Genomic DNA, 23,848 nt, shown 5'->3' with positions numbered 1-23,848 from the left:
ACATTCACAGAAGCAGGCCTGTAAGTAAAAAGCACACAGTTTTAACATTGAGTTAAAAATGAAGTCCAGTGCATCATTACCACCTACCTTCATATGTCTCAATTATAAAAAAAAAGGAGAACAATAGAAATAACAGGTACATGAGTTTACCTGTGGCATCCAAGAAATGGCAAACTGAACAGGAAAATCCACAATGCAGTCCGGTGGTTCAGTAGGATACTGAGGGAGAGAAAAAATATATACATATAGTTCTGGTTTTGATGCTGGTTTTTTTTAATATGATTAAAGTCAGACTGCTATTCAGCTGCCAAATTCGATAATGAAATATAAGCACTTCATGCATCTTGAGAACTTGGCTCTCAAAGCAAAAATATGGAAGGCATTTTCAGAAATACTTATAAATGCTAATTATCATTTAAAGAAGAAATCTACACGTAAAGTGTTCTTATGTATCAGGTTTTAGAAAAGGCAGGAGGATCATAGCTTTCTGTGTTCAGTCTTCACATAGGCAAATTAAAAAAGAACTTCAAAAACAGATCACATAAAAAAAATAGAAAATATTTCTTGGCAACTTGATGGCATCTGCTGAACAAAAGCATTACCCTTGCTCCTCAATTGCCTGTAGTGGATACAAAAGTTTAAAACAAAAACAACAAAACAGAAAAACTTTCCTGAGGCAAGGATTAATTTCCAATTGAACTAGAATATTTGCTGAGATTGAAAGTGCTTTTTGTTTTGAAACTTAAAACAATCAAAGCAATCACGAAGATAAAGTTAAAACTAACAGCTATTCTTTCCACCTGCCCCCAAGATTAAAAGCTATCAATTAGGAAGAAAAATATATGTAAAAAATTGACTGTTTTTTTTTAATAAAAAAGGCTAACTCCAGCCATTGACCATTCATTACACTTGTAAAAACACTGCAGCCCAGCTTCTCACTCTGAGATCTGTGGAGAAAAATGTATTTTCTGAAAAATAAAGCAATGAAAGAAAAAACTCACTTCATTACAAATTAACACCTATCCAAAATTTTATTCACCCAAGAAGTTGCCTCCTTTAGTCCTATGCAACATTTCCAATTCAGCCAGTGCCACACCAAGTGGTATTACAGAAGTTGTGTTAGTATTGCATAAACTGCTAATACAAGAAAACATATCAGAAAACCTTACTTGAGGAGACATACGAAAAAGGTCCCAACTTCCTCCCTGAATTAAAGACAGAGATGTGAAGCTTAACTATGCTGCTTCCCATAGCCATCCTGCACTCATAATAAACATCCACACAGATATCATCATTTACCAGACATCTAGAAATCAATGTAATTTTTTTTTAGAGTGCCTTTACATCATACACAGTGTAATTCTACAGGAACTGGTTCCCAATTGTTCTTTGTAAAAAGAGCAAAAAAAAAAAAAGTGTAGCTTCCCAAGAGCAACCATTCTGCACTTTCTTGATTTTAATAATGAAGTGGATTTATGCATTTCACAGAAATCTGTCTAAACTTGCACTTTTTAGTATGTCTTTCCTTGTAGTTTCTGTCAGATATCTACTTCCTGAAGACAACTTCTACGACTTGAGTATTGTATGATTTACTATTTTATCAAACTGGAGGCAGACAAGCTAAAAAACTGCAAGAGAGCAAGAGAACAAACAACTAATTTGGACAGGAGGCAGTTACAGTTTAGAAAAGTATACCCACAGAAGCTGTCACAGTTTCTTTTACTGTAGTGTTAGCATTATTTTTCATGAAATGCTTTAATGCTTGCATAAAAATAAACTTGTTTTCAATGCATAAAATCTTGCCTAAAACAAACAGATCAGTTTCTGTAAGGGATTCATTTTAGGACTACCCTAGTTAAATGTCAGCAGCATTAACCAATTAGGTGCTTATTTTCTTGGTAAGTAAATTCAGTTTATGCATTCTTTTGTATGTTGCCTTTGAACAAGTGGTTGCGAACAGATCCTACAAACATTTTATTAAAAAAAAAATTACCTTATCTCTTTAATGCTTTTTCAACCTTACAGGGTGAAATCCTGTATAAAGTAACACGAGTGATTCTGCAAGAGATAGTATTTTACAATGCTATCCCACAGTATATCAGCAGCATCATATACAATCAGATCTGTACGTTAAAAATCCTACTTTTCAGAAGAATTTAAGCAATTGCTAGAGCAAAGATTTATATACTGTATTTTGAGCATGCAGCTGATGTTATCTAGAAAAAGCATTTTCAATAACCCTCGCCAAATCATTCACTTAATTACTGTCAAAGCATCTTGTTTACTACATGGCATGCAAATTACTGCAGTAGCTATTAGAGTTCTTGGGATCTGAAATGGCAAGCACCCAACCCACTTCCAAGAATTAAAATATACGAGTTTCTCATGTAATACAACATGAAGTCTGAAAAATAAAACCTAATGTATTTGGTTTTATACCTTGCAAAGACACATATTTGGCTTTCAGAAACCTTCTAGCTCATTTATTAAATTGCGAGTGGAAAAAATTTTCTGCATCAGGCATTTTCAGGCAAATTAAACTGAAAACTATTTCACAAAACGTAATCTGAGCATTAAACAATACATCCTCTTATGAGGATAGTCCTAATAATTTACACAAGTCGACATAGTGTAACACTGGATTGCACAAAGACACCATGACATGCTACTCTCGATCCTTCCAGATTTAATTTGATTGCCCCAAGTTTCCCATGTACTATATAAACCTAGATTATAGAGCAACCATTTTAACAGAGCAATTCCTAATACAAAGAACATTAATCCAAGAATAAGTGAAAACATTTGACAAACCATTACAGAAAAGTCCTCAAAATACATCCAAACCATTAAGGATGGTAGCAAAGGAATATTTAGAGGATTATTTGAATACACATTATAACTTTATGAAGAATAATTTTCTAAACCACTTGTGGAAGTATTCCGTCCTGAAATCTTTGTCAGCATGCTTATTAGCTCATCTCAGTGCATGGTATCTGCAAGGACAAGGCTGAACCAACCACTCTGCCAGAACACAGACAGGAGCCAGCAACATATGCTCAGGGGAGAGGTTTAACTCTCAAACTAACCACAATCAAATAAATAGCATAACAAAAATAAGCACAATTGAATTAAAGCATGTTACCAAAAGAAATCTCTTAAAAAATACAGTCTTCTCAAATATATATACATATATATATATGTATATAAAAGAAAATCAAACCACTGTGTCGGCAACATTTCACATATAAATTTTCTCTTTGGCAAGTTTAAATGCCAGGCAGTTTCAAAAGGACAAACAATTGATCCTTTCATCACAAAAATTACTTGAAAAGAAAAATTTGATGATTACTTTTCACAGCAGACGATTTAGATAGTCTAGTCTTTTTATTACACCACACCTTCAGTTGATAGAAGGTAAGCACCTTCTATCTTCTGCTATTAGGAGCCTCAACCACACACATTTCATTACTATAAAGAAAAGCACAAGTTTTTAGAAGGACAGCAAATGGGTAATCTTGATTCCCATTATGGCACAGTGATGAGTTAAACAGAACCAGCCAATGCAGAAGTGTAACATTGTTTGACTAATTTTATCAGATGCTTGAGCTTTACAGTTAAAAGTGCTCTACTTCAATCTCCATAAGCTGAAGAAAAAGCTTAGGGGCAACAGGCTGCATGCATTTCATTTCTAATGCCACACTAAGTACACGGATAGCAGCTCCCTTATAAACAATGCCAATACAGTCAGGTTTTTGCACACTACATAGCCCACAATTTTACCTCTTGGCATTTTTTTTTTCCCCATGAGTGTATTTAACAACCAAATGACTAGCAAATTAATTAATTGTTCATTATTGTGTGTATAAAAACATGCATATATATATTTAGAACACTTTAACACTTTTATTATTTTTTGAAAATCTATGTTGATAACTACCATTCCCTGACAATTCTTCTTTGTGTCCTTTAAGGTAATAATAATTTTGTCTTATATAAAACCAAAAAACTCCTGCATTTCTATTTTTTAAAGAAAATAGGAAGTTTCTGAGGATGAAATTTAGATTCACAGTACAGTGCCCACACAGTACAGTTCTTATTCCTTCAAGATTATTATTCCAGATGATGGACCAAAAGTGGATACTTTCCAAATCCACTTTTACTCATAAGTTGATTTTCTGAAAGTAGCAGCTATGACCATACAATTACCATCACATAGCCTGGATCTTCATAGATTCTGGTAAGACATTCATGTCTTAAAACAAGAAATTCTACAAAGAAGTATTACAGTTTGAGTGCAGTTCTATGTATTAGGAAGAATTAAAACTTTGCTGCTTCTATACATGCCACGGTTTGTTTTTTGTTGTTGTTGTTTTGCTTTTTAAATGTTTAAGAATGTCAATTCTATCATAAATCTTCTCAGCTCAAACAGTAAGTCTTGCCACAGAAGCTAACTAACATCCTCCAATTCCTGTTATATGCTTAGTCTCTGGATTGAGTGATAATATATGAAAGTCTCTAAAATAGCTTTATCTGTGAGAAGGTAAAATAATTGCAGCATCAAAGTGTTTCTAATGTGATGTGCAACCTCATGTAAGATCCTTACAGATAACAATAACGTATCAGGAATTTTCATTGAAGTTCAAGTCTGAAAATTCCACATTTTACAAAACAATTTCTAAAAAAAAAAAACCCACGAAAAAGCAGATTATTTTGCACAACAGACATGCTATCAGACCAACTCTCTAAAATCCTTACATATTAGAAAATCCATCTTTTTCATGGAAATCTTGAAGTATTTTCCCCCATATAAATTCACCTTCGCATTTAACTTCAGAGTGATCAGATGTTGACGATCACGAGAGTCTTCAGCTTTTAGCTTGATTGTGGTGAGCCCAGTATCCACATATGCAACTCTAAAAGAGAAAAGAAAGCTCTGATGGGATTTCAAGAACTACAGTTTGAAAGATCTGCAATACTCTTATTAGTCTGTTACAAATATTAATCAGGGGAAGTCTGATATGCCAAGCATTTCGGCTGTTCTGGATTTACTGCTGTTAATACACCAGTCTACTGCTTAATGCACTCATACATCTTTGGGTTATTTACAGTGTGTGTCAAGGCTCATGCTGTGGTCAGTGAGCGCTATGTTTCAGTTTTCCATCACTGGAACCTTTGACACACACAGCATGTTCCTGTCAGCCTCTACTTATGTACACATTAAACTTCCTGTCAAATCTTTGATCCATTTCTGCAGTTTCTTACACTATGAGACTTTTATGCTCTTGATTTGCTTTTGTCTTCAATGAAGCTCTCTTTTGTTATCAATAATGTTATTTTTGAAAATTCGGTGGCTATTGGTTCACATTCTGAAATTGATTTTTCACAAAAAGCAGTTCTAGTACAGGTACAAAATGAGTTGTTTACAATGATTTGCCTTTGTTTCATGACAGTTTCACACAGTATAAATGCACTCAAGCGAGTAGAAAGTACATACTAAACCTAAATCAGTTTTAATACAAAATCTCTTTTTGTTTAAGACGTTACTGATACATACTTCCCTAAACAACAAAGATGAATGAAATTATGAAATTCTTCTATCAAAGTATGTTCTACTGAGAGGCTTCAATGGCTGCCAAAAAGGTTGAGTCTCACCCATATACTCAACAGAGAACTGAGTTTGTGGACATTTTGATATTATTACTGTATCATTCACAGGTAATGATAAAAAAGCAGTCTACAATTGTTGCACAAACTTATCACCTAGACTGATGGAAAACGCCATCGGAGTTCAAAGCAAGTATCTGCTAGCTAACCTAAGTAACATTTTTCTAAATTCATACATACTAGCCCAGTCACTTCAGCCAGCACACTGGAAAAAAACGTTTCTCTTTCAAGAGCAAATAGATACACGGTAGTAGAAGTCTACATAGGAAAACGTAGAGCTACACATTCCTAGCAGGAGGTGAAAGGAACAAAGTGATCTCCGTAATCACACATGAAAAATAAGGTTGGAAAAAAGTAGCAGTGCTAGTGAGTACTGAAAAAGACATTATTTCACATTTAATGCTGGATAATTTAAAGCAGTATTACACTGGTCTACAAATTTCTGGGAGTATTTTGCCACTCCTCTAGAACAGTTTAAAGAAATAGAAGCCTTGATAAAAATGTAGTCAATTAAATTCAGTTTACTTAGAGAACATTATAGCATTTCTCCTCCAATAGGAACAATCACTGCTCACACCTCATTCTAACTTTACCTCAAAATTATATTACACATTTTTATAAAGATAAGAAATTAGTTACAACCCAGGCTCCATTTACTGTTGCAGATGGAGTTGAAGAATGCCCAGAATGAAAATTCATTGCTGGTCTTCCTTTTTCTCAACAGAATGTAAAAAGTAATAAGCTGCTTCTAGGGTATGAAGGTGTCGTAGTCTTATGTTTATTTTTGGTTTTCAGTACTCTGCATCAAAACATCATGTAGTGTACTGGAATTAAAGTGTTAATGCTCTAATTCCAGCTACCTATCCCTATACATTACAGAAGTCATGGGATCTGACCCTTCCGGGGGGGGCGGTCTCTTACTGCCTGGCAGTGGGTGCTGGAGGGTGCTGTCCTAGACGTTCCAAGCTTTTCAGGTTTGACTCAGTCTCAGGAACTCTCTCTCTCCTATCTTATTTGATTTATTAGTCTCAATTCCAATTAGATTGTATGATATTGTGTTATCTTGTATTCCGATATCATAGTCAGTAAAATAAGTTTTCCTCCATAGATTGTTGCTGCTCGTTTTTTTTTTTCTCCTCCCTTCCTTCCTTCCCATTTTGTGGGGCCAGATGGGGTGGGGGGCAGAGGCCTACTGCCCCCTGTCATGGGCATAGATTGATCTAGTTAACTCCGTGACAGATTTTGGTGGAGAATGCGGGCATAACTGCTTTTTAGCTTTTAGAACAAATCTCTCTCTCTGCTCTTAGAGAGCTTCGTTAGGGAGCATTATCAGTAGTTCAGGTTTTTGTGCTGGAAAACTTGACCTTGAAAGACCAGGCGTACTGCCAGTATTCTGGGATATTTGTAAACTTTGAGCACTGCTTAGTCTGGGTAGTGCCTTTTTTCTTTTTTTTTCCCCCTCCTCTTGTTAGCTTCAATTCATTAACCCCTTTTTAGCAGATACCAGCGATGAATCCACTCTTTACCGTGGGGGTGCTGTGTAAGGGATTAAAAGCTATGGTGCTACTCGCGACCTACTGGCCAATCATCAATGTCATCAATTCCACAATGTGGAATTGTGTTCATATATAACCACATAAGGGCACTGATGGAGACACCTGTATGGTACCTATATTGGTACCTATATGCAATGTGGTATAATATGAATTTTGACATTTGCATCCCAGATGGAATGGCTGATTTTACAAACAACTACATCCCAAATGGAATAACTAATTTTACAAACAACACGATGTTCAGACCAGTTTCCAGGCTTTCCTCTTGATTTGTCAGATGTTTTCCAAATACTGAGTTAATGCTCATGTTTGTGGGCATAGCCCTGTTCATGTTATCAATCTCCCTGAATGTATTCCTATACAGGCATGGTAAGTGAAAGGAGTCTCCTCCAAAACTAGAGAATGCTGACTGACAGGGAATATGGAGAGGTTTAGGAAAAATCTTAGAAGCATGGGGACCCACGATGTCATGGGATTTCACTCTTGAACACCTGTGGGATCCCGAGAAACTAAGCCAGTATTTGAGTCAGGGACGGTGTGGCTTACATAATTCTAAGGAGATACAACTTATTTGGGGTTTGGTTTGTGGTTACAGTGCCCTATACAATACTATTCTGGAGAGAGATTGTTTCAGAGCTGAGGTTCAAGCCAAGGGGGATAATCTCCAAGTCAAATCTGATCAATTACAGGAGATACCAGTAACATTATCAGTTGCCCCTGTGGAAGGCAAGAAATGGAAATGAGTGTCCTTGTGTCTAGAACGGAAAAAAGAAGATGCAGAGGAGGAGTGGAGGAAGATCCAGGTTCAGGGGCCCTCCTCAAAACCACCATCATCAGGAAAGGCAAAAGGAAAAGCTAAGAGACATGCAGAAGAGAGTGATGAAGTCTCTGTTACTACTCGTCGGCCTCTGAAGATGACTGAAATCCAAGGCTCAAGAGAGGAGTTTACACGGTGCCCAAATGAAACTCTTGTTTCCTGGTTGCTTTGCTGTTGGGATGGTGGGGCCAGTAGCTTGTCTCTAGATGGTAATGAAGCTTGCCAACTAGGAGCCATTGCCAGAGATCCAGCTATTGACAGAGGAATTGATGTTTGGATGGGGCTGCCACCCTCTGGGAACGAGTGTTAATAGCCATGAAGGAAAGGTACCCCTTCAAAAACAGCTTGAAGCCTGTGATGAAAAGGTAGGATACAGTTGAACAGGGGATCCAGTATTTGAGGGAAATAACCGTGGTGGAAATGTTGTATGACTCTAACTTTGTTCCTAACCACCCACGCCAAGACCACAACCCTGAGAGAGTGAGGACGACGCCTGAAATATGGCAGAAACTCACAACAACAGACAGACAGATACGCCAGTACACTAATGGCAGCGTTTGACAGATACCAGGACCAACAGAGAAGACCCTTAGTTTTTGAATTGATTCTTATGCTCCAAAGCTATGAACAACAGCTACCTCCAACTCATGCTTCCATTTCCGCCATCTCACAATTAATGGACCAACTGAATGCAATGCAAGAGCAAGTGTCTTTACTGATTAATCGTGACAAACCTGTAGTAGTATCAGAAACGCTCGATGAAGATCAGGATAATCAAGAGTCTAATGAAGGAGCTGATCAAACTAATGTGAATCCAACTAGTAAAGATGATGAACCCTCCTTCTCATGTATACCATCAAAAATCTCAGCTGTTAGAGGCAAACGCTTTCCAGCTCCAGGAAGGAATCCTACATCACAACTTGCCTTGTGGTGTTACTTACATGACCATGGAGAAGACATGAGGAAGTGGCACGACCAAGCTACTCATGTACTACGAGCACGGGTGAGAGAATTACAAAGCAGATCAACCACCAGTGCAGTTGCTCCGGTCACCACAGGTAATGAATAGAGGGGCCCTGCCCTCAGTCAGGGGGAGAAAGGGATAATAGAGTTTATTGGACTGTGTGGATTCGATGGCCATCAGAACCACTGAAATATAAGGCACTGGTGGATACCGGTGCACAGTGCACTCTGATGCCCTCGAGTCATGAAGGGACAGAATCAATCCATATTTCTGGAGCGAAAGGGGACTCTCAAGTATTGTCTGTTTTGGAGGCCGAGATAAGCCTCACTGGTACAAACTGGCAAAAGTGTGACTGGTCCAGGGGCTCCATGTATACTTGGTATTGATTACCTCAGAAGGGGGCATTTCAAGGATCCTAAGGGGTATCGATGGGCCTTTGGAATAGCTGCTGTAGACACAAACATTAAGCAGCTGTCTGTTTTGCCTGGCTTGTCAGAAGATCCGTCTGTTGTGGGGTTGCTACAGGTAAAAGAGTAACAGGTACCCCTTGCTACAAAAAGGGTGCACAGACAGCAGTACCGCACCAACGGGGATTCCTTGTTCCATATTCATAAGTTGATTCGTCAACTAGAGAGTCAGGGAGTGACTCTCAGCACTACTCACTCGCCTTTTAACAGCCCCATATGGCCAGTGCGTAAAGCCAGTGGAGAATGGAGGCTGATGGTGGACTATCATGGCCTGAATGAAGTCACACCCCCACTGAGTGCTGCTGTGCCGGACATGTTAGAACTCCAGTATGAACTGGAATCAAAAGCAGCCAAACGGTATGCCACCATTGACATTGCTAACGCTTTTTTTTTCCATTCATTTGGCCAAAGAATGTAGGCCACAGTTTGCTTTCACCTGGAGGGGTGTTCAGTATACTTGGAACCGTTTGCCCCAGGGGTGAAACACAGCCCGACCACTTGCCATGGGTTGATCCAAACTGCATTGGAACAGGGCAGTGCTCCTGAGCACTTGCAGTACATTGATGATATCGTTGTGTGGGGCGATACAGCAGAAGTCGTCTTCACAAAAGGAGAGCGAATAATCCAGATTCTTCTGCGTGCTGGTTTTGCTATTAAGTGAAGCAAAGTGAAAGGACCTGCTCAGGAGATTCAGTTCCTAGGTATAAAGTCGCAAGATGGCCGTCGTCACATCCCGACAGATGTGATCAACAAAATCACTGCTATGTCTCCACCCATTGGCAAGAGAGAGACACAATCTTTTCTGGGCGTAGCGAGCTTTTGAAGAATGCATGTTCCAAACTATAGCTTCATTGTAAGCCCCCTTTATCATGTGATGCGAATGAAGAATGAGTTTACATGGGGCCCTGAGCAGCAGCAAGCTTTTGAACAGATTAAACAGGAGACAGCCCGTGCTGTGGCCCCAGGGCCAGTACGGACAGGACAGGGTATAAAGAACATCCTCTACACTGCTGCTGGAGAGAAAGGTCCCACTTGGAGTTTGTGGCAAAGAGCCTCAGGAGAGACCCGAGGCCGACCCCTGGGATTTTGGAGTCAAGCATCCAGGGGGTCGGAAGAGGGCTACACGCCAACTGAAAAGGAGATCTTAGCCGCATATGAGGGGTTTGGGCTGCTTCTGAAGTAGTCGGTACTGAAACACAGCTCCTTCTGGCACCTCGACTGCCAGTACTGAACTGGATGTTTAAAGGAAAGGTTCCCCCCACTCATCATGCAATTGATGCCACTTGGAGTAAGTGGGTTGCGTTGATTATGCAACAAGCACAGATAGGAAACCTCAGCCATCCAGGAATCCTAGAGGTCATCATGGACTGGCTTGAGGGTAAGAAGTTTGGAACATCACCAGGAGAATAAGTATCACGAGCTAAAGAGGCCCCACCATACAATGAGTTACCAGAAAATGAAAAGAAATATGCCCTGTTTACAGCTGGATCATGTCGTATTGTGGGGAAGCATCGCAGATGGAAAGCTGCTGTGTGGAGCCCCACACGACAAGTTGCAGAGGCCACTGAAGAGAAAGGAGAATCAAGCCAATTTGCAGAGGTAAAGGCTGTCCAACTGGCCTTAAATGTTGCTGAACGGGAGAGGTGGCCAATGCTTTATCTTCACACTGACTCATGAATGGTGGCAAATGCTCTATGGGGGTGGTTACAGCAGTGGGACCACAGTAACTGGCAAAGAAGGGGTAAACCTATTTGGGCTGCTGAACTGTGGAAAGATATTGCTGCCCGAATAAAGAATATGGTCGTGAAGGTACGCCATGTAGATGCTCATGTGCCCAAGAGTCGGGCTACTGAAGAACAGCAAAATAACCATCAGGTGGACCGAGCTGCCAAAATTGAGGTGGCTCAAATAGACCTGGACTGGCAGAACAAGGGTGAATTATTTCTAGCTCGGTGGGCCCATGAAACCTCGGGCCATCAAGGGAGAGATGCAACATATAAGTGGGCTAGAGACTGAGGGGTGGACTTAACTATGGATGCTATTGCTCAGATTATTCATGACTGTGAAACATGTGCCATAATCAAACAAGCCAAGAGGATGAAACCACTCTGGGAGGAAGGGCGATGGCAAAAGTATAAATATGGGGAGGCATGGCAGGTTGATTATATCACCTTGCCACAATCTCGTAGTGATAAGTGCTATGTGCTTATGGTGGAGGCAAGCAACATGAAACATATGCAGTACCCCATGCTACCGCCCAAAACACCATATTAGGTCTTGAGAAACAAGTCCTGTGGCGACGTGGCACCCCAGAAAGAACTGAGTCAGATAACAGGACTCATTTCAAAAATTCTCTTGTAAATACTTGGGCCAAAAATCAGGGAATTGATTTACCATATTCCCTGCCATGCACCAGCCTCTGGTAAAACTGAATGATACAATGGGTTGTTAAAAACTATGCTGAAAGCAATGGGTGGTGGAACACTGAAGCACTGAGAGAAGCATTTGGCAGAAGCTACCTGGTTAGTCAATACCAGAGGATCTATCAATTGTGACAGTCCTACCCAATCCAGCTCCCTACATACTATAGAGGGAGATAAAGTCCCTGTTGCACATGTAAAGAGCACGTTAGGAAAAGCAGTTTGGGTTCTTCCAGCTTCTGAAAGGGCAAACCTCACCGTGGTACTGTTTTGTGGGTCCACTTGGTGTGTAATGCAGAAAAACGGGGATGTTCATTGTGTACCACAAGGAAACTTGATGCTGGGGGAATGCAGACAGTAATTCTATGTATATAGACATGTGCGTGTAATGCATTTTAATCATTTTTGTTTGTATACATGTATGTATATATATAAGCATGATATAGTGATGTAGAATAAGGGGTGGAATGTCATGGTTTTTATGTTTTTTTTTGTTTTCAGTATTCCGCATCAAAACATCATGTAGTGTACTGGAATTAAAGTGTCTAATTCCAGCTACCTATCCCTATACAGAAGTCATGGGATCTGACCCTTCTGGGTGGGGCCGTCTCTTACTGCCTGCCAGTGGGTGCTGGAGGGTGCTGTCCTAGCCGTTCCAAGCTTTTCAGGTTTGACTCAGTCTCAGGAACTCTCTCTCTCCTATCTTATTTGATTTATTAGTCTCAAGTCCAATTAGATTGTATGATATTGTGTTATCTTGCATTCTGATATCATAGTTAGTAAAATAAGTTTTCCTCCACAGATTGTTGCTGCTGTTTTTTTTTTTTTTTCCTCCCTCCCTTCCTTCCCATTTTGTGGGGCCAGAGGGGATGGGGGGCAGGGGCCTACTGCCCCATGTCACGGGCATAGATTGATCTAGTTAACTCCGTGACAGAAGGAAGATTCAATTTTCCATTTAAGATAGAAGAAAAGAACTCAGTAGCTTACTGGCTACTTATTCTGTAACATCATTCTACCAGCCTATGGACAAAAAAAAAAAATATGAAGAAGCGAGTTCTGTACAACTGGGGGAAGTTGGACAACTCTGTAAGAGCCATATGAACTTCTTCATATGACCTCACAATAAAGGAAGGAAGTCTAGATAAGTAATATTTCAGCTATATAAGCCTTTATCCCTCAGTGGGCTCCATCATTTCTTCACATATAAAAGAATGGAACGATCATAAGGATGGTAAGCCTCCAAAGCACCGTAATTCAGCATAATGCACAAATGACACTTCATCAAGGCACACAACAGGGCCAAATTTCTTCGAAGGAAAAAGGCAACTGAAGATACATTCCACAAAACAACTTGGCAAGTATCAAGCAGAAGCCAAGACTGTATTGAGGTCCGAGATAACTGGGATCATGGCTCACATGGATTCAAGAGATGCTAGCAACCTTTATCACAGAATTGCAGGAGTGGGAAGGGACCTCTAGGGGTCATCAAGCTCAACCTCCCTGCTAAAGCAGGTTCCTTATTGCAGTCTCACAGGTAGGTGTCCAGATGGGTCCTGAACATCTCCATGTAAGGAGATTCCCTGGGCAGCCTGTTCCAGTGCTTCATCACCCTTAATGTAAATAATTTCTTACTCATATTTATGTAGAACTTCCTATGTTCCAGTTTTTGGCCATTACTCCTTGTCCTATAACTACACACCACTGAAAAAGAGTCTGGTCTTGTCAAATTGCCTCCTACACTTTAGATATTTATGAACATTGATCAAATCCCCTCTCAGCCTTTTCTTCTCCAGGCTGAACAGTTGCAGATCTCTCAGCCTTTCCTCACATGGAAGATGTTTCAGGCCTTTTATCATCTTTGTCACCCTGCGCTGGACTCTCTCTACAAGATCCCTGTCTTTTTTGAACTGGGGAAACCAGAACTGGACACAATGTTCCAGATGTGGCCTCACCAGGGCAGAGCAGAGAGGGAAGATCACGTTCCTCACCCTGCTGGCCACGCTCTTTTTTTTTTATGTACCCCAGGATATCATTGCCCTTCTTGGCCACAAGAGCACACTGCTGGCTCATGGCCAACCTGTTATTCATCAGGATCCCGAGGTCCTTCTCTGCAGAGCTCTTCTCCAGCAAGCCTTCCCTTAACCTGTACTGATGTGGTTATTCTTCCACAGGTGCAGGACTCTACACTCATTTTTTTTGAACATTCCTTTCCATCCATACCCCCAGCCTGCTCAGGTCCCAACCTGTGAATGGCAGCACAGCCTTCTGGTACGTCAATCACTTCTCCCAGCTTTGTACCATCAGCAAACTTGCTGAGGGTTGACACTGTCCCATCATTCAGGTCACCAACAGACATTGAATAAGACTAGATCCAACACTAGCCATTGGGGAACACAGGCCTCCTAGCCATCATCTAGACACTATGCCATGGATCACAACACTCTGAGCTCAGACAGTCAGCCAATTCTCAACCCACCTCACTGTTCACTCATTTATCTTACACTTTCTAAGCTTCATTACAAGGACATCATGGGAGACACTGTCAAAGACCTTGCTGTAGTCAAGGTACACAGCACGCACTGCTCTGCCCCCATCTACCCAGTAATGACAACATAGAACACTACCATTCCGGTCAAGCACAATTTGGAGATGTCATCCACACAAGGGTGTGGAGTCTTACAGAGGTTTAATAGTCAATAAACTACCTACCTGAAGCATTTTCACTAACTCAACTAGTCAGATTATGAAATAACACTAGAAGAACCTTTCATTAATTTTACTACTATAAGGGTTCATATGCACCCTTTCCCATCTCAGCAAACTAACTTGTCTCAGTTTCTTCTTCTTAAAGTTATATGAGTAACTTCCTTTGAACTCTCCAGCTTCAAGAAGGACAGCAATTGCTGTAGGAAATTCAGTGAAACTTTAGAACCTACTGAAATGTGATCTTTGTGAACAAGTATTGGAATATGAAAGAACGTGTACTCCACACTAAAATTAGGTCAAAAAATAAAGCTTCCATTATAACAGAGAAAGTGATTATATCTAATAATGGCAGCCTGCCCATTTACAATATTCATTACTGGTTTTACTCTCAGTGGTTGAAGAGGAAAGAGGCATAAGATCATTTCAAGTAACGTCTACAATTTGTTTTTGAGAAACTCCACATATTCCTTAGATAAGTTACTTGAATACACTGAATTTCTGCCATCCCTAAAAGCTTCTTAGCTCACTTTAGAGATAAGGGACTATCCCCTATTGTTTAGATTCTCTTTCAAATAAGAAAATTTTTCAGTTGGATTTGGATGCATTCAGATACGGATTGGCTGGAGCATGGCCCAAAAATCTTACCGAGAAAAAGTCCACAACAAGCCAGTTTTTGTCTTTTTTTTTTTTTCCCTCAAAGACTAATACTGATAAATAAAGCCAGATGTGTCACAAGGTGTGAGCATTTAATTGAAGTTTTCTGGCAGTAAGAAGGCTTAGTTTTCTGCTAGAAGAGCGTACCAACATGTTTTTAATATGCAAGTACACATCTCTTGCAGCCGAAAACCAGTTTAGGTTAAGTGGCCTTCTCTGTAGTTCATTATATTTTTAATTAGAGGAGGAACTTGCTAATACACTTCAAATTATCAACTCACTGTAAAGCAGATATGATCCCTTATGTACAGCCCAGTCCTTTTAATAACTGACTCCCCACCTCCCAGACTGAATAGCAACCGTAACACATTAATCAAAAGATCCATGTCTACAAAATTACTTGACTACACTGGACAAAAGCACAGCATAAGTTGTTTGTCCACACAAAAACCAATTTTATCTAGAAAATGAGGCAAATTCTGCCTTAAAAGCATGCTCTCTGATAAAACACTGATGCGTTTTTTTAACAGTAAACCACTGAATATTTTACATTTATAGCAAAAGAGAAGAATACTCTCTTTGAGATAAGCTACTAAAATGTATTTCAAGAGTGTACTACGCTTAGTGATGTACAATTTACAAATATATTTATAATTGAATGTATATGCTATATTTGTATGTGTAATTATATGTAATTGTATTTCTCAAGTATATTTAGTTTGGGTCAGTGTGTTTTGCTTGCGAGGGCTTCTTGAAGGTTTTTTTGGGGGGTCCGTGGGGGGGAAGGCAGGGGAGGAAGGAAGGGTGTTGAGCAGGAAGCTGGCATGATTCAGAATGCAGTCCCTATGTGTTTAGGAATTCGTAATGAATATTCTCAGACCTGCTTGAAGAGTATGTCATCAGCTGTACCCACCAGCTACATACTTAATAATGGAAATCACTGAAAACACCGTAGCTGATTTAAGAAGGATGTTTTAAAGAGGAGGTCTTCAAAGCAAATTCCCACTTAATGTTAATTACATATTACTTATTCATACACAAAAGTGAGAAAACTTAAGACTATTCCCCAACATAAGTCTCTAGAAAAAAAGCACATTACTTCACGTGGTGAAATAAATGTTAAATTACCAGCTAAGATTAAGGAAAAAAAAAGTAGATTTGCTATTCTGAAAGTTCCAAATGCAGACTTCCTGTTTCAAACTTTTACTTTAGAAAACCTAAAATATAGCTTCTCATTCAAAACTCTTCAATCTTTCATCTTTGCCCCTTGAAAGAAGGCACTCAAATTAATTACATGCTATCAGTAAAATTAAACACAGACTACAAATTTATTTTCTCTGTGCCTACACAGAAATAACTGCCTTCAACTCCATAAAGGTTACCTAGATATAAATCATTCCAAGCTCTCTGCTGGAGGATTAAATTATTTGATATCAGAGAACTTGCTAGTAGTGGCATGTGATGGCAGGTAAAGCCTTCCCAGAAGTCTGCAAATCACAAAGCATTGCAGATTTCTGAAACATTTCAACATTTCTGCATAGAATTGAGTATTTGATCACAACCCTGTGTTACTTCATTCTTATAAGAGGAGATCCGTGTCTTCCTCTGAAGAGCTTTGACACCCCTACAATCAGCTCATCTGAGGGCATACCAGATTGTAAATAAATATAATCTGTTTGAACACATCCAATATCCTAACAAATAAGTTCCCAGATGCAGTTATGTGTACTTTTCTCTCCTCAACAAAGATAAGTATCTTTTATGATTCACTACTGTTTTACTTCCCTGAGAAGACCACCAGAATTTCATTCCCTATTTGATAGATACTCATTCTATACAACAGCACATACCCCCCATGAAATCCTGTACTGAGGTGCACTGACCAAGTAACACAGCTTGCCCTCTCCTTGTGCAGTAACCAATCCCTTCAAAAGCAACACCCCAAACATGATCTCCCCACACAGCTGAGTCAAGAAAATGTACCAGATGCCTTTCATTAGCCCTCATCTTTGTTTAAACCACCTGGGTAGCCAGAAACATGATCAATTTCTCTAGTTTCTCAAGGGCTGATTGTTATGCAGTTCTGGAATAACAAATTCCCAAAATCTCTTCTACACTTTTTTATTTTTGTGAAGAACCACCACCATGAAGTCAGTTATAAGTGTATAACTCACTGCATGACTGAAATAGTCAAAAAAAGAACTATTAATATAGTATTGTTTACTATGCCAATAGTTTATAGGTCAAAGAATTGATTAGTTAGTATCAACTAACAACCTCAACCCCCAGCTCAGTTATCCAATACTGAAAATGTGTCTTCAGTTGAAGCAGGGTTGGATGTTTTTTTTTTCCCCATTATCGTTTTTTTAAATAAAAAATAGCAGCAGACTATTTTAAAACAAAAGGTTTCTGAACAGGATAAATTAACAAATTATATGTGAAACCAACATCTAATACATATTTATGAGAGGGTATTCTACTAGGTAACAAAATAAACATACTTATTCCAACCCAATATTTCTAGATCTCTGACAAGACAGGAGTAGTATTCTGGTGGCCATGGTACATGCAGCTCTTGTGTATTCTTCAAAGCAATTTCCTGTTTAAAAGAACATTAAAAACATCATTAAGGAAGATTTCAATATTTTTGCATCTACTTAGTTATGTGATTTTTGCAATTCATTCAAAATATTAAACTTATGTAAAATTAACTGTACACTGCATTTGTTTTGTTATAGCCTCCAGCTAAAGCAGACAAAAGCTGTTTGGTAAATTACTTCAGATACTGCTAATGAAAACATCTGCAATTTAAAAAAAACACAGATGTTGACAACAGTCTTCAGATGCAAATATCAAATGTGCCTCTTTTTCATCTAATAAATTTGAAGCCAAGCATCTTGTCTGAAAGAACATTTCAAAAGAAGGTTCCGTGAAGCCCACAGCTGCCTCCTGAGCATCACAGCCACATAAGACGACATGAAATCCCTCATATACAACCACACGCTATCAATCAAAAAGTAATCAATGTCTCAGTTTTAATACGATAGGATCCCAGAGTTTGTGTACAGGTACTCATTAGGCAGGTGCCTCAAAAGTTCTATGAAAAACTTAATACCAAATTACAGAGGAAAAACAACAGAAAAAAAAAAAGACACATGTTGCCCACCTTAGTGTTTCACTACTTGCTCTTGAAAAGCATACTTAAAGTTTTGCTTACAGGTCATATAAAGTGAGATCTGTTTCCAAAACTACAGTAATGATGAAGGATTACTTTCAAGAGCTGCTATCAATGTCATTCAGCCTCAGAGCTTTGTACCAGACAGATGCGGAAGACATTTCTGAATCAACATCAGGAGCAAGGATTTTTTCATTATTATTAGTTTAATTCTATATTGAGACGCATAATGAAAGTGGATAGTCAAACTGAAAAAAAAAGTGTGCTCCAACAGGATACAGTGAAAAGGTGAAAACACTTTGAGCAATATACTGATAGTGTAATACTTTTCCTTGTATGTTTATCCTCCTTTAAAAAAAAAAAAACAAAACACCACAGCAACAACAACAAAAGAGAAAAAGCATAAGCATCGATATTTTGGATATTCTGCTACTTACCAAAATAGTTTTCAGCTCCACCACAAAACTGACAAGATCTGGACAACTGTGCAACCTCTGGAAGGAACAGAGCATCATTTTCATATCATGATATTTAGTGGTAAATAATTCCAGTCTACTCTTCTGGTGTTATCAAGCCACTAACAAGAAAAAAATAATCTCAACCACATAAAATTTTAAATACCACAATTAAAAAACAAGTCTCCAGTTCAGGGAACCTTAGTGAAAATTAACTACCATCTTTGTCAAATAATGTCACATAACACATTTTATACTTCATGCATTTATCTGTACTTAGGAAGACATTTATGGACACCTCAGTTTCTACCAGAGAGAAGAGATGCTTTTGAATTACTCAAAGTGTTTTCAGTTCAATTTTCTTGAAGAACTCTCAAGAACCATCTACTTCCAGATACTGTACATTTTAAAGGGTCCTCGTTTGTCATCAGATGCAGCACATATTTATACTTCTGTTTCTTTAGCTCTGTAACTTAAGACACTCCAAAGCTTCAACTCTTGTTCTACAAAGCAGCACAAAGTCTGAGAGATGCAATTTGCACATTTGGCAGATGTCTCCTTAAAATATCCTCCATGGCTGGAGGGCAGTTATATCCTTGCTCTAAAAGTTTCTTCAGGACAGAGGTTTAACTTAAATTCCTTGACTGCCCACAACACAGAATGAGCTACAGAAATCAGTAACTTCTGAGATTTTTTCCTTTATGCATTATGAACAATTTATTGTATATACAGAGAGAGAAATTAAGGAAAATGTAAGATGTCAGCTGTAATTTATTAGGAGTTGTTGTAACTCAACCTTCAAAAATGAACAAAAGGAAAACAAATAAACAAAGAGCCTCACTCCAACTTTGAATAAAAAGCGACTGTTTTCTAAATCCAGTCCATCTCTCCTCACAGTAATCTGCAAATACTCAAGCATTTCAAAATAGCACATCTTGCCTACAAAGTGAAATTAGAATTCTTTAACACTTTCAGAATAAGCACAAATCACACACACACACACACAGAGACACGCTTAAAAGAATCATTATACATAGACATTTAATAGAAATGGTTTTAAAAGTAGCATACCTGTTTCAAAATATGCCGATATCCATGAAGAATCTTCTTCAGGTGCCAGCTACACTCTATTCTGGACAAACAGTACTTTGTATTAATTTTAAATTCATACTACATGATTTTGAGAAAGGATCACAAACTTTGGTGCCAACAACATAGGAGTTTGCCTTCAAAAACAACGAAGGAATTAAACAATACTTCAAATTTCTTGGAAATTTCATATTCAAATACATCTCAAATTTTCAAATATCACTATCCACAGTCCATTAGAAATTAAGCCTCTTTGCTGAAAGCAACATAATTCTTTCAAGCTAATAAGACTGCATAAAAAAAATACCAGTATTTTAAAACTCAAGCCTGAAAATGTCAGTTACTTATAATGCCGTCTTAACTATCTGACCAAGAATATAAAAGCTACCTAATATCACTTGTTCACAGTTTACAGCAGGTAGAAGCATAGAATAGAATGCTAAGAACTAATGCATGCATGCATACAGTATGTGCATAAACCTAAATACCACTTTGATAAACAACTGCACCAATAAGAACAAGGCTTTTAAAGAGAAGCTCAGTAATAGTTAGTATAGTATTTTTAACATCAATATATGATTCCTTTAATTTAAAACTCTGCACTGGATCTTCTGTTTTCCAAATGGTGACATATGAATAGTTTGATCTAAATGAGCATTTTTTTCCAAGTACACTGACTTATATAAAAATAGCCAATTAATTAAAAATAAAATATTTTGATAGAGTCGATGTTAATTATCACTGTTTATTCGTGCAGATGCTGTATAATTTTGTTTCAAGGTTAAGCAGAAACAAGTAAAAATTTATTACCAACGCTCATACTGGAAAAAGGTACCACACACATTCATCACTGCTTTTACCAAATATGCTTGCTTACATAGACTCACGTTTTGTTTCATATGATTATCTTACCTTGCATTTTTCAGTTGAGAATCTGTTGGTAAAAGTATCCGGATGTGGAAGTCTCTACCCTTGAAAATAAGCATTTAGTTAATAGGAAGGCCAGCAAAAAAAACTGTTTGATATTGTGGGCAATACTTCCTGAAAGTATTGACTGCTAAGCAAGAAAATTTCTTTTCTGTGACTTTCAGGAATATTATACAAAATTTCTTCATTTAAAAAAAAAAGCAGTATGAGTAACAGGTAGGAATAATCCTGGTTTTAATTCTCAAGTTGAAATATTTTTTGATCTCTGTAACTCACAGTATTCAATAAGAACGTTTTCAGTAGATCGTATTTTATAGAGAAAAATAATACATTTAGAAAAGAAAAAAAACATTACTCAGACCTGGACATGCCACAAGCCAAGTCATGCTGAAGTCTGTAAGACTGTCTTTTCAATTCAAGTAAGAGAGTAGACTTTTATAATAAAAGTACTATGCTAAAAAGGAACTTGGGCACTGATGAACAGAAGATTCTCAGCAACTTAGAAACCATAAACTCAAATAGTCTCAACTACATTAACATACTTCTTCCCACCATTGGTGCAGTCTTTATGAAGCAGCTCCTAAACACTGTTCACTTCTATTTTTATTAATTGTCCCTATTCACAATCTTGTCCCGACATTCTTAAAGGATTATGAAAACAGAATTGAAATAAAGGTCTGTAAGACACCTCCCAGAAGTGGACAATTAACTTATCTCAAAACTTCAGACTCTCTTCCATCTCAGCACACCTTGAACCACAACCACAGATTCTGACATTTCTTCAGAAGAAAGGTAACAACAACAGCAAATATCTTCTAATGATAAAACAACTAATTTTGTGATGTTTTGCCTTGATTCCAGCAAGGCTTTCAATACTGTTTTCCATAACAGGCTCTCAGTGAGGTGGACTGAAAGCTGTTAAAGGTGCCAGGCTCTAAAGGTTGTGCTCAGCATGACAATGTCCAGATGGAAGCCATTGACTAAAGGCCACACACCAGGGGTCAACACTACTAAACCCTCGTTATTGACCCAGATGAGGGGACACGGCAGTCTCAGCAAGTCTGCACAGGACAAAAGACTGGAGGAAGCAGCTGATATGACACGTACTGGTAATACCGTGCACCAATGCACTAAGCAACTAGAGAGCAGTTCTGCAGAAAAGGCCCTGTCTGATCCCAGTGGGCACAGAGCTGACCTTGAGCCAGCAGCATGCCCTTGCAGCAAGGGAGGTGAAGTGCCTCTAATGCTACATTAGGCAGAGCTGCTAGCAGGCCCAGTGGCAATGCTTCCCTTGTGGTAAGGCATTCCTGGGATGCAGTGGGACAGAGACATACTTAAGTTAGGCCACGGAGAGCCACGAGGATGATTTAAGGATTTGAAGTACCTTGCCAGTATGTACAAATACCTGACGAAGAGAAAAGAACACATGGTCAGACTCAACGGAGTGACACACACCCAAGGGACAAGAGGCAGGGGGTATAAGTTTAAATGTTGGAAGCTTAATAAAATGCAGCGGGGGGAGGGGGAACAACAAAACAAAACAAAACAAAACACAACAGAAACACTTATTGATAGTGTAGGTGGTTAAAGACTGGGTCCGGTTGTCTGAGAGGTCCTGGGGTTTCCGTGCCTGGAGGTACTCGAAATCTGAACGTACACAGGCTTGAGCAGCCTGCCCTAAGTCACTCTGCCAAGGGGCTCCAGAGAGTCCTACCACACCTGCGATCCCCACCAGCAAAAACAAAGCGTCTGCCCCAGAGCAGAACACAGCCCACTGGAGCGCCGATCGCTTCCAAACTCCTCCGAAGGCTGAGCCTTTCGATAAGTTCGCAACTTCAGACCTCGCTACACCGCAGCCCCGGCCTCGATCCCACAGCCGCATCAGAGATCAGCTTCTCACGCTGTCACCTTATTTGTCACAGCAGAGCCGGGCTGCGTTCCGGCACACAGAGCCGCAGCTGCGACAACCCGCGTTGCAGAGCCGCGGCCGCAGCCCGGCACGCAGCCCAGCTCACACGGAGCCAGGCGCCTCCAAGCAGCGCAGCGGGAGGACGGCTCCGCTCAAGAGCCCCTCACACAGCCGTCGGGCAGCGCGACGCGAGCGGAGCCGGTACCTGCGCGCTGACGAAGCCCTCGTACGCCGTCCCCTCGCCGTTCTGAGGCAGCAGCAGCGGGCAGTGGCGGAGCAGAGATCCCCGACCCGCCATGCCGCCGCGCACTCGCTGCCCGCCACCGTTCGAACCGCGCCGAGGCCCCGCCCGTCAGGCGGCGCATGCGCGCGAGGCGAAGGGGCGTTCCGTGCGTTGGCGCCGGGCTGCGCCGCCGCTCCCGCCTGTCTGTGTCAGGCGGCTGCTGCGTGAGGCGCGCGCGCTCCTTCCCGCCTCGGGACGTCCTGAGGAAGCGGGGCTGAGGAGAGCCCTCGAGTGGGGGTCGTGATCTACAGCCAGCGATACGGCGATAAGCAGTTTGCCGTCTCTGTGCGTGGGAAAGCACGGAAAATGAGTTTTAAACAAGCCTCAGAGGTTGCAGGTTGCTCTGAAAGTAATGCCTGCTGTTTGATAACACGGAAACTGCAACAAAGCGCGCAATACTGCTGTTGGTACACTGATCTCTCCGCTACAAGGTTCTTTTTCAAAAGTCGCCATCGCTAGCGATGTATTTTCTCCAGCAATAAGCAAGAGCTCTTCGTTTTGTGGTGTGACAGCCGGGCACGGCTGTCTGGAACATGGCCCATATCTCAGTGCTGGAACACCATCCACCACCTCACTGTGCTCACATCCACTGTCTGATCTCCATCCTCGTTCAGCAAGTGTCAGTGAAAGTCAGCGGTGCTGTTCTTTCTACCTGGAGGAATTCAATGACGCTCCTTTTCTTCTTAAGCACTTCCACGTCGGGTGCCTTCTGTCACAGTGCCCATCTGTCTCATGGCAACAAAACGTAATGGCAAAAATATT

The 23,848-nt window shown here is 39.9% G+C and overlaps 1 protein-coding gene across 5 annotated transcripts in view; it reads right to left on the bottom strand.

Moving 5' to 3' along the window:
- FANCL (FA complementation group L) overlaps window positions 1–23,184 on the bottom strand; it is a 35,746-nt gene extending 12,562 nt beyond the window's left edge. For 2 of the 5 annotated variants that reach the window (XM_090134514.1, XM_090134515.1), the window contains exons 1-7: window positions 23,009–23,184; window positions 20,880–20,938; window positions 19,950–20,010; window positions 18,861–18,917; window positions 17,750–17,847; window positions 4,817–4,913; window positions 151–219 (exon numbers count right to left, since the gene is read on the bottom strand). In XM_090134514.1, coding sequence (XP_089990640.1) covers window positions 151–219; window positions 4,817–4,913; window positions 17,750–17,847; window positions 18,861–18,917; window positions 19,950–20,010; window positions 20,880–20,938; window positions 23,009–23,101 — 534 coding nt within the window. In that variant the 5' untranslated portion in view covers window positions 23,102–23,184. The remainder of the gene's footprint in view (window positions 1–150; window positions 220–4,816; window positions 4,914–17,749; window positions 17,848–18,860; window positions 18,918–19,949; window positions 20,011–20,879; window positions 20,939–23,008) is intronic. The other 3 variants (XM_090134516.1, XM_031597896.2, XM_090134517.1) reach the window with 3 other exon arrangements.
- Between the last annotated feature and the right edge of the window lie 664 nt (window positions 23,185–23,848).

Source organism: Phasianus colchicus, chromosome 2, assembly GCF_987193195.1.
Source record: "Phasianus colchicus chromosome 2, bPhaCol1.hap1.1, whole genome shotgun sequence".
Taxonomy (NCBI): domain Eukaryota; kingdom Metazoa; phylum Chordata; class Aves; order Galliformes; family Phasianidae; genus Phasianus; species Phasianus colchicus.
This window is presented reverse-complemented; position numbering and strand designations above follow the sequence as displayed.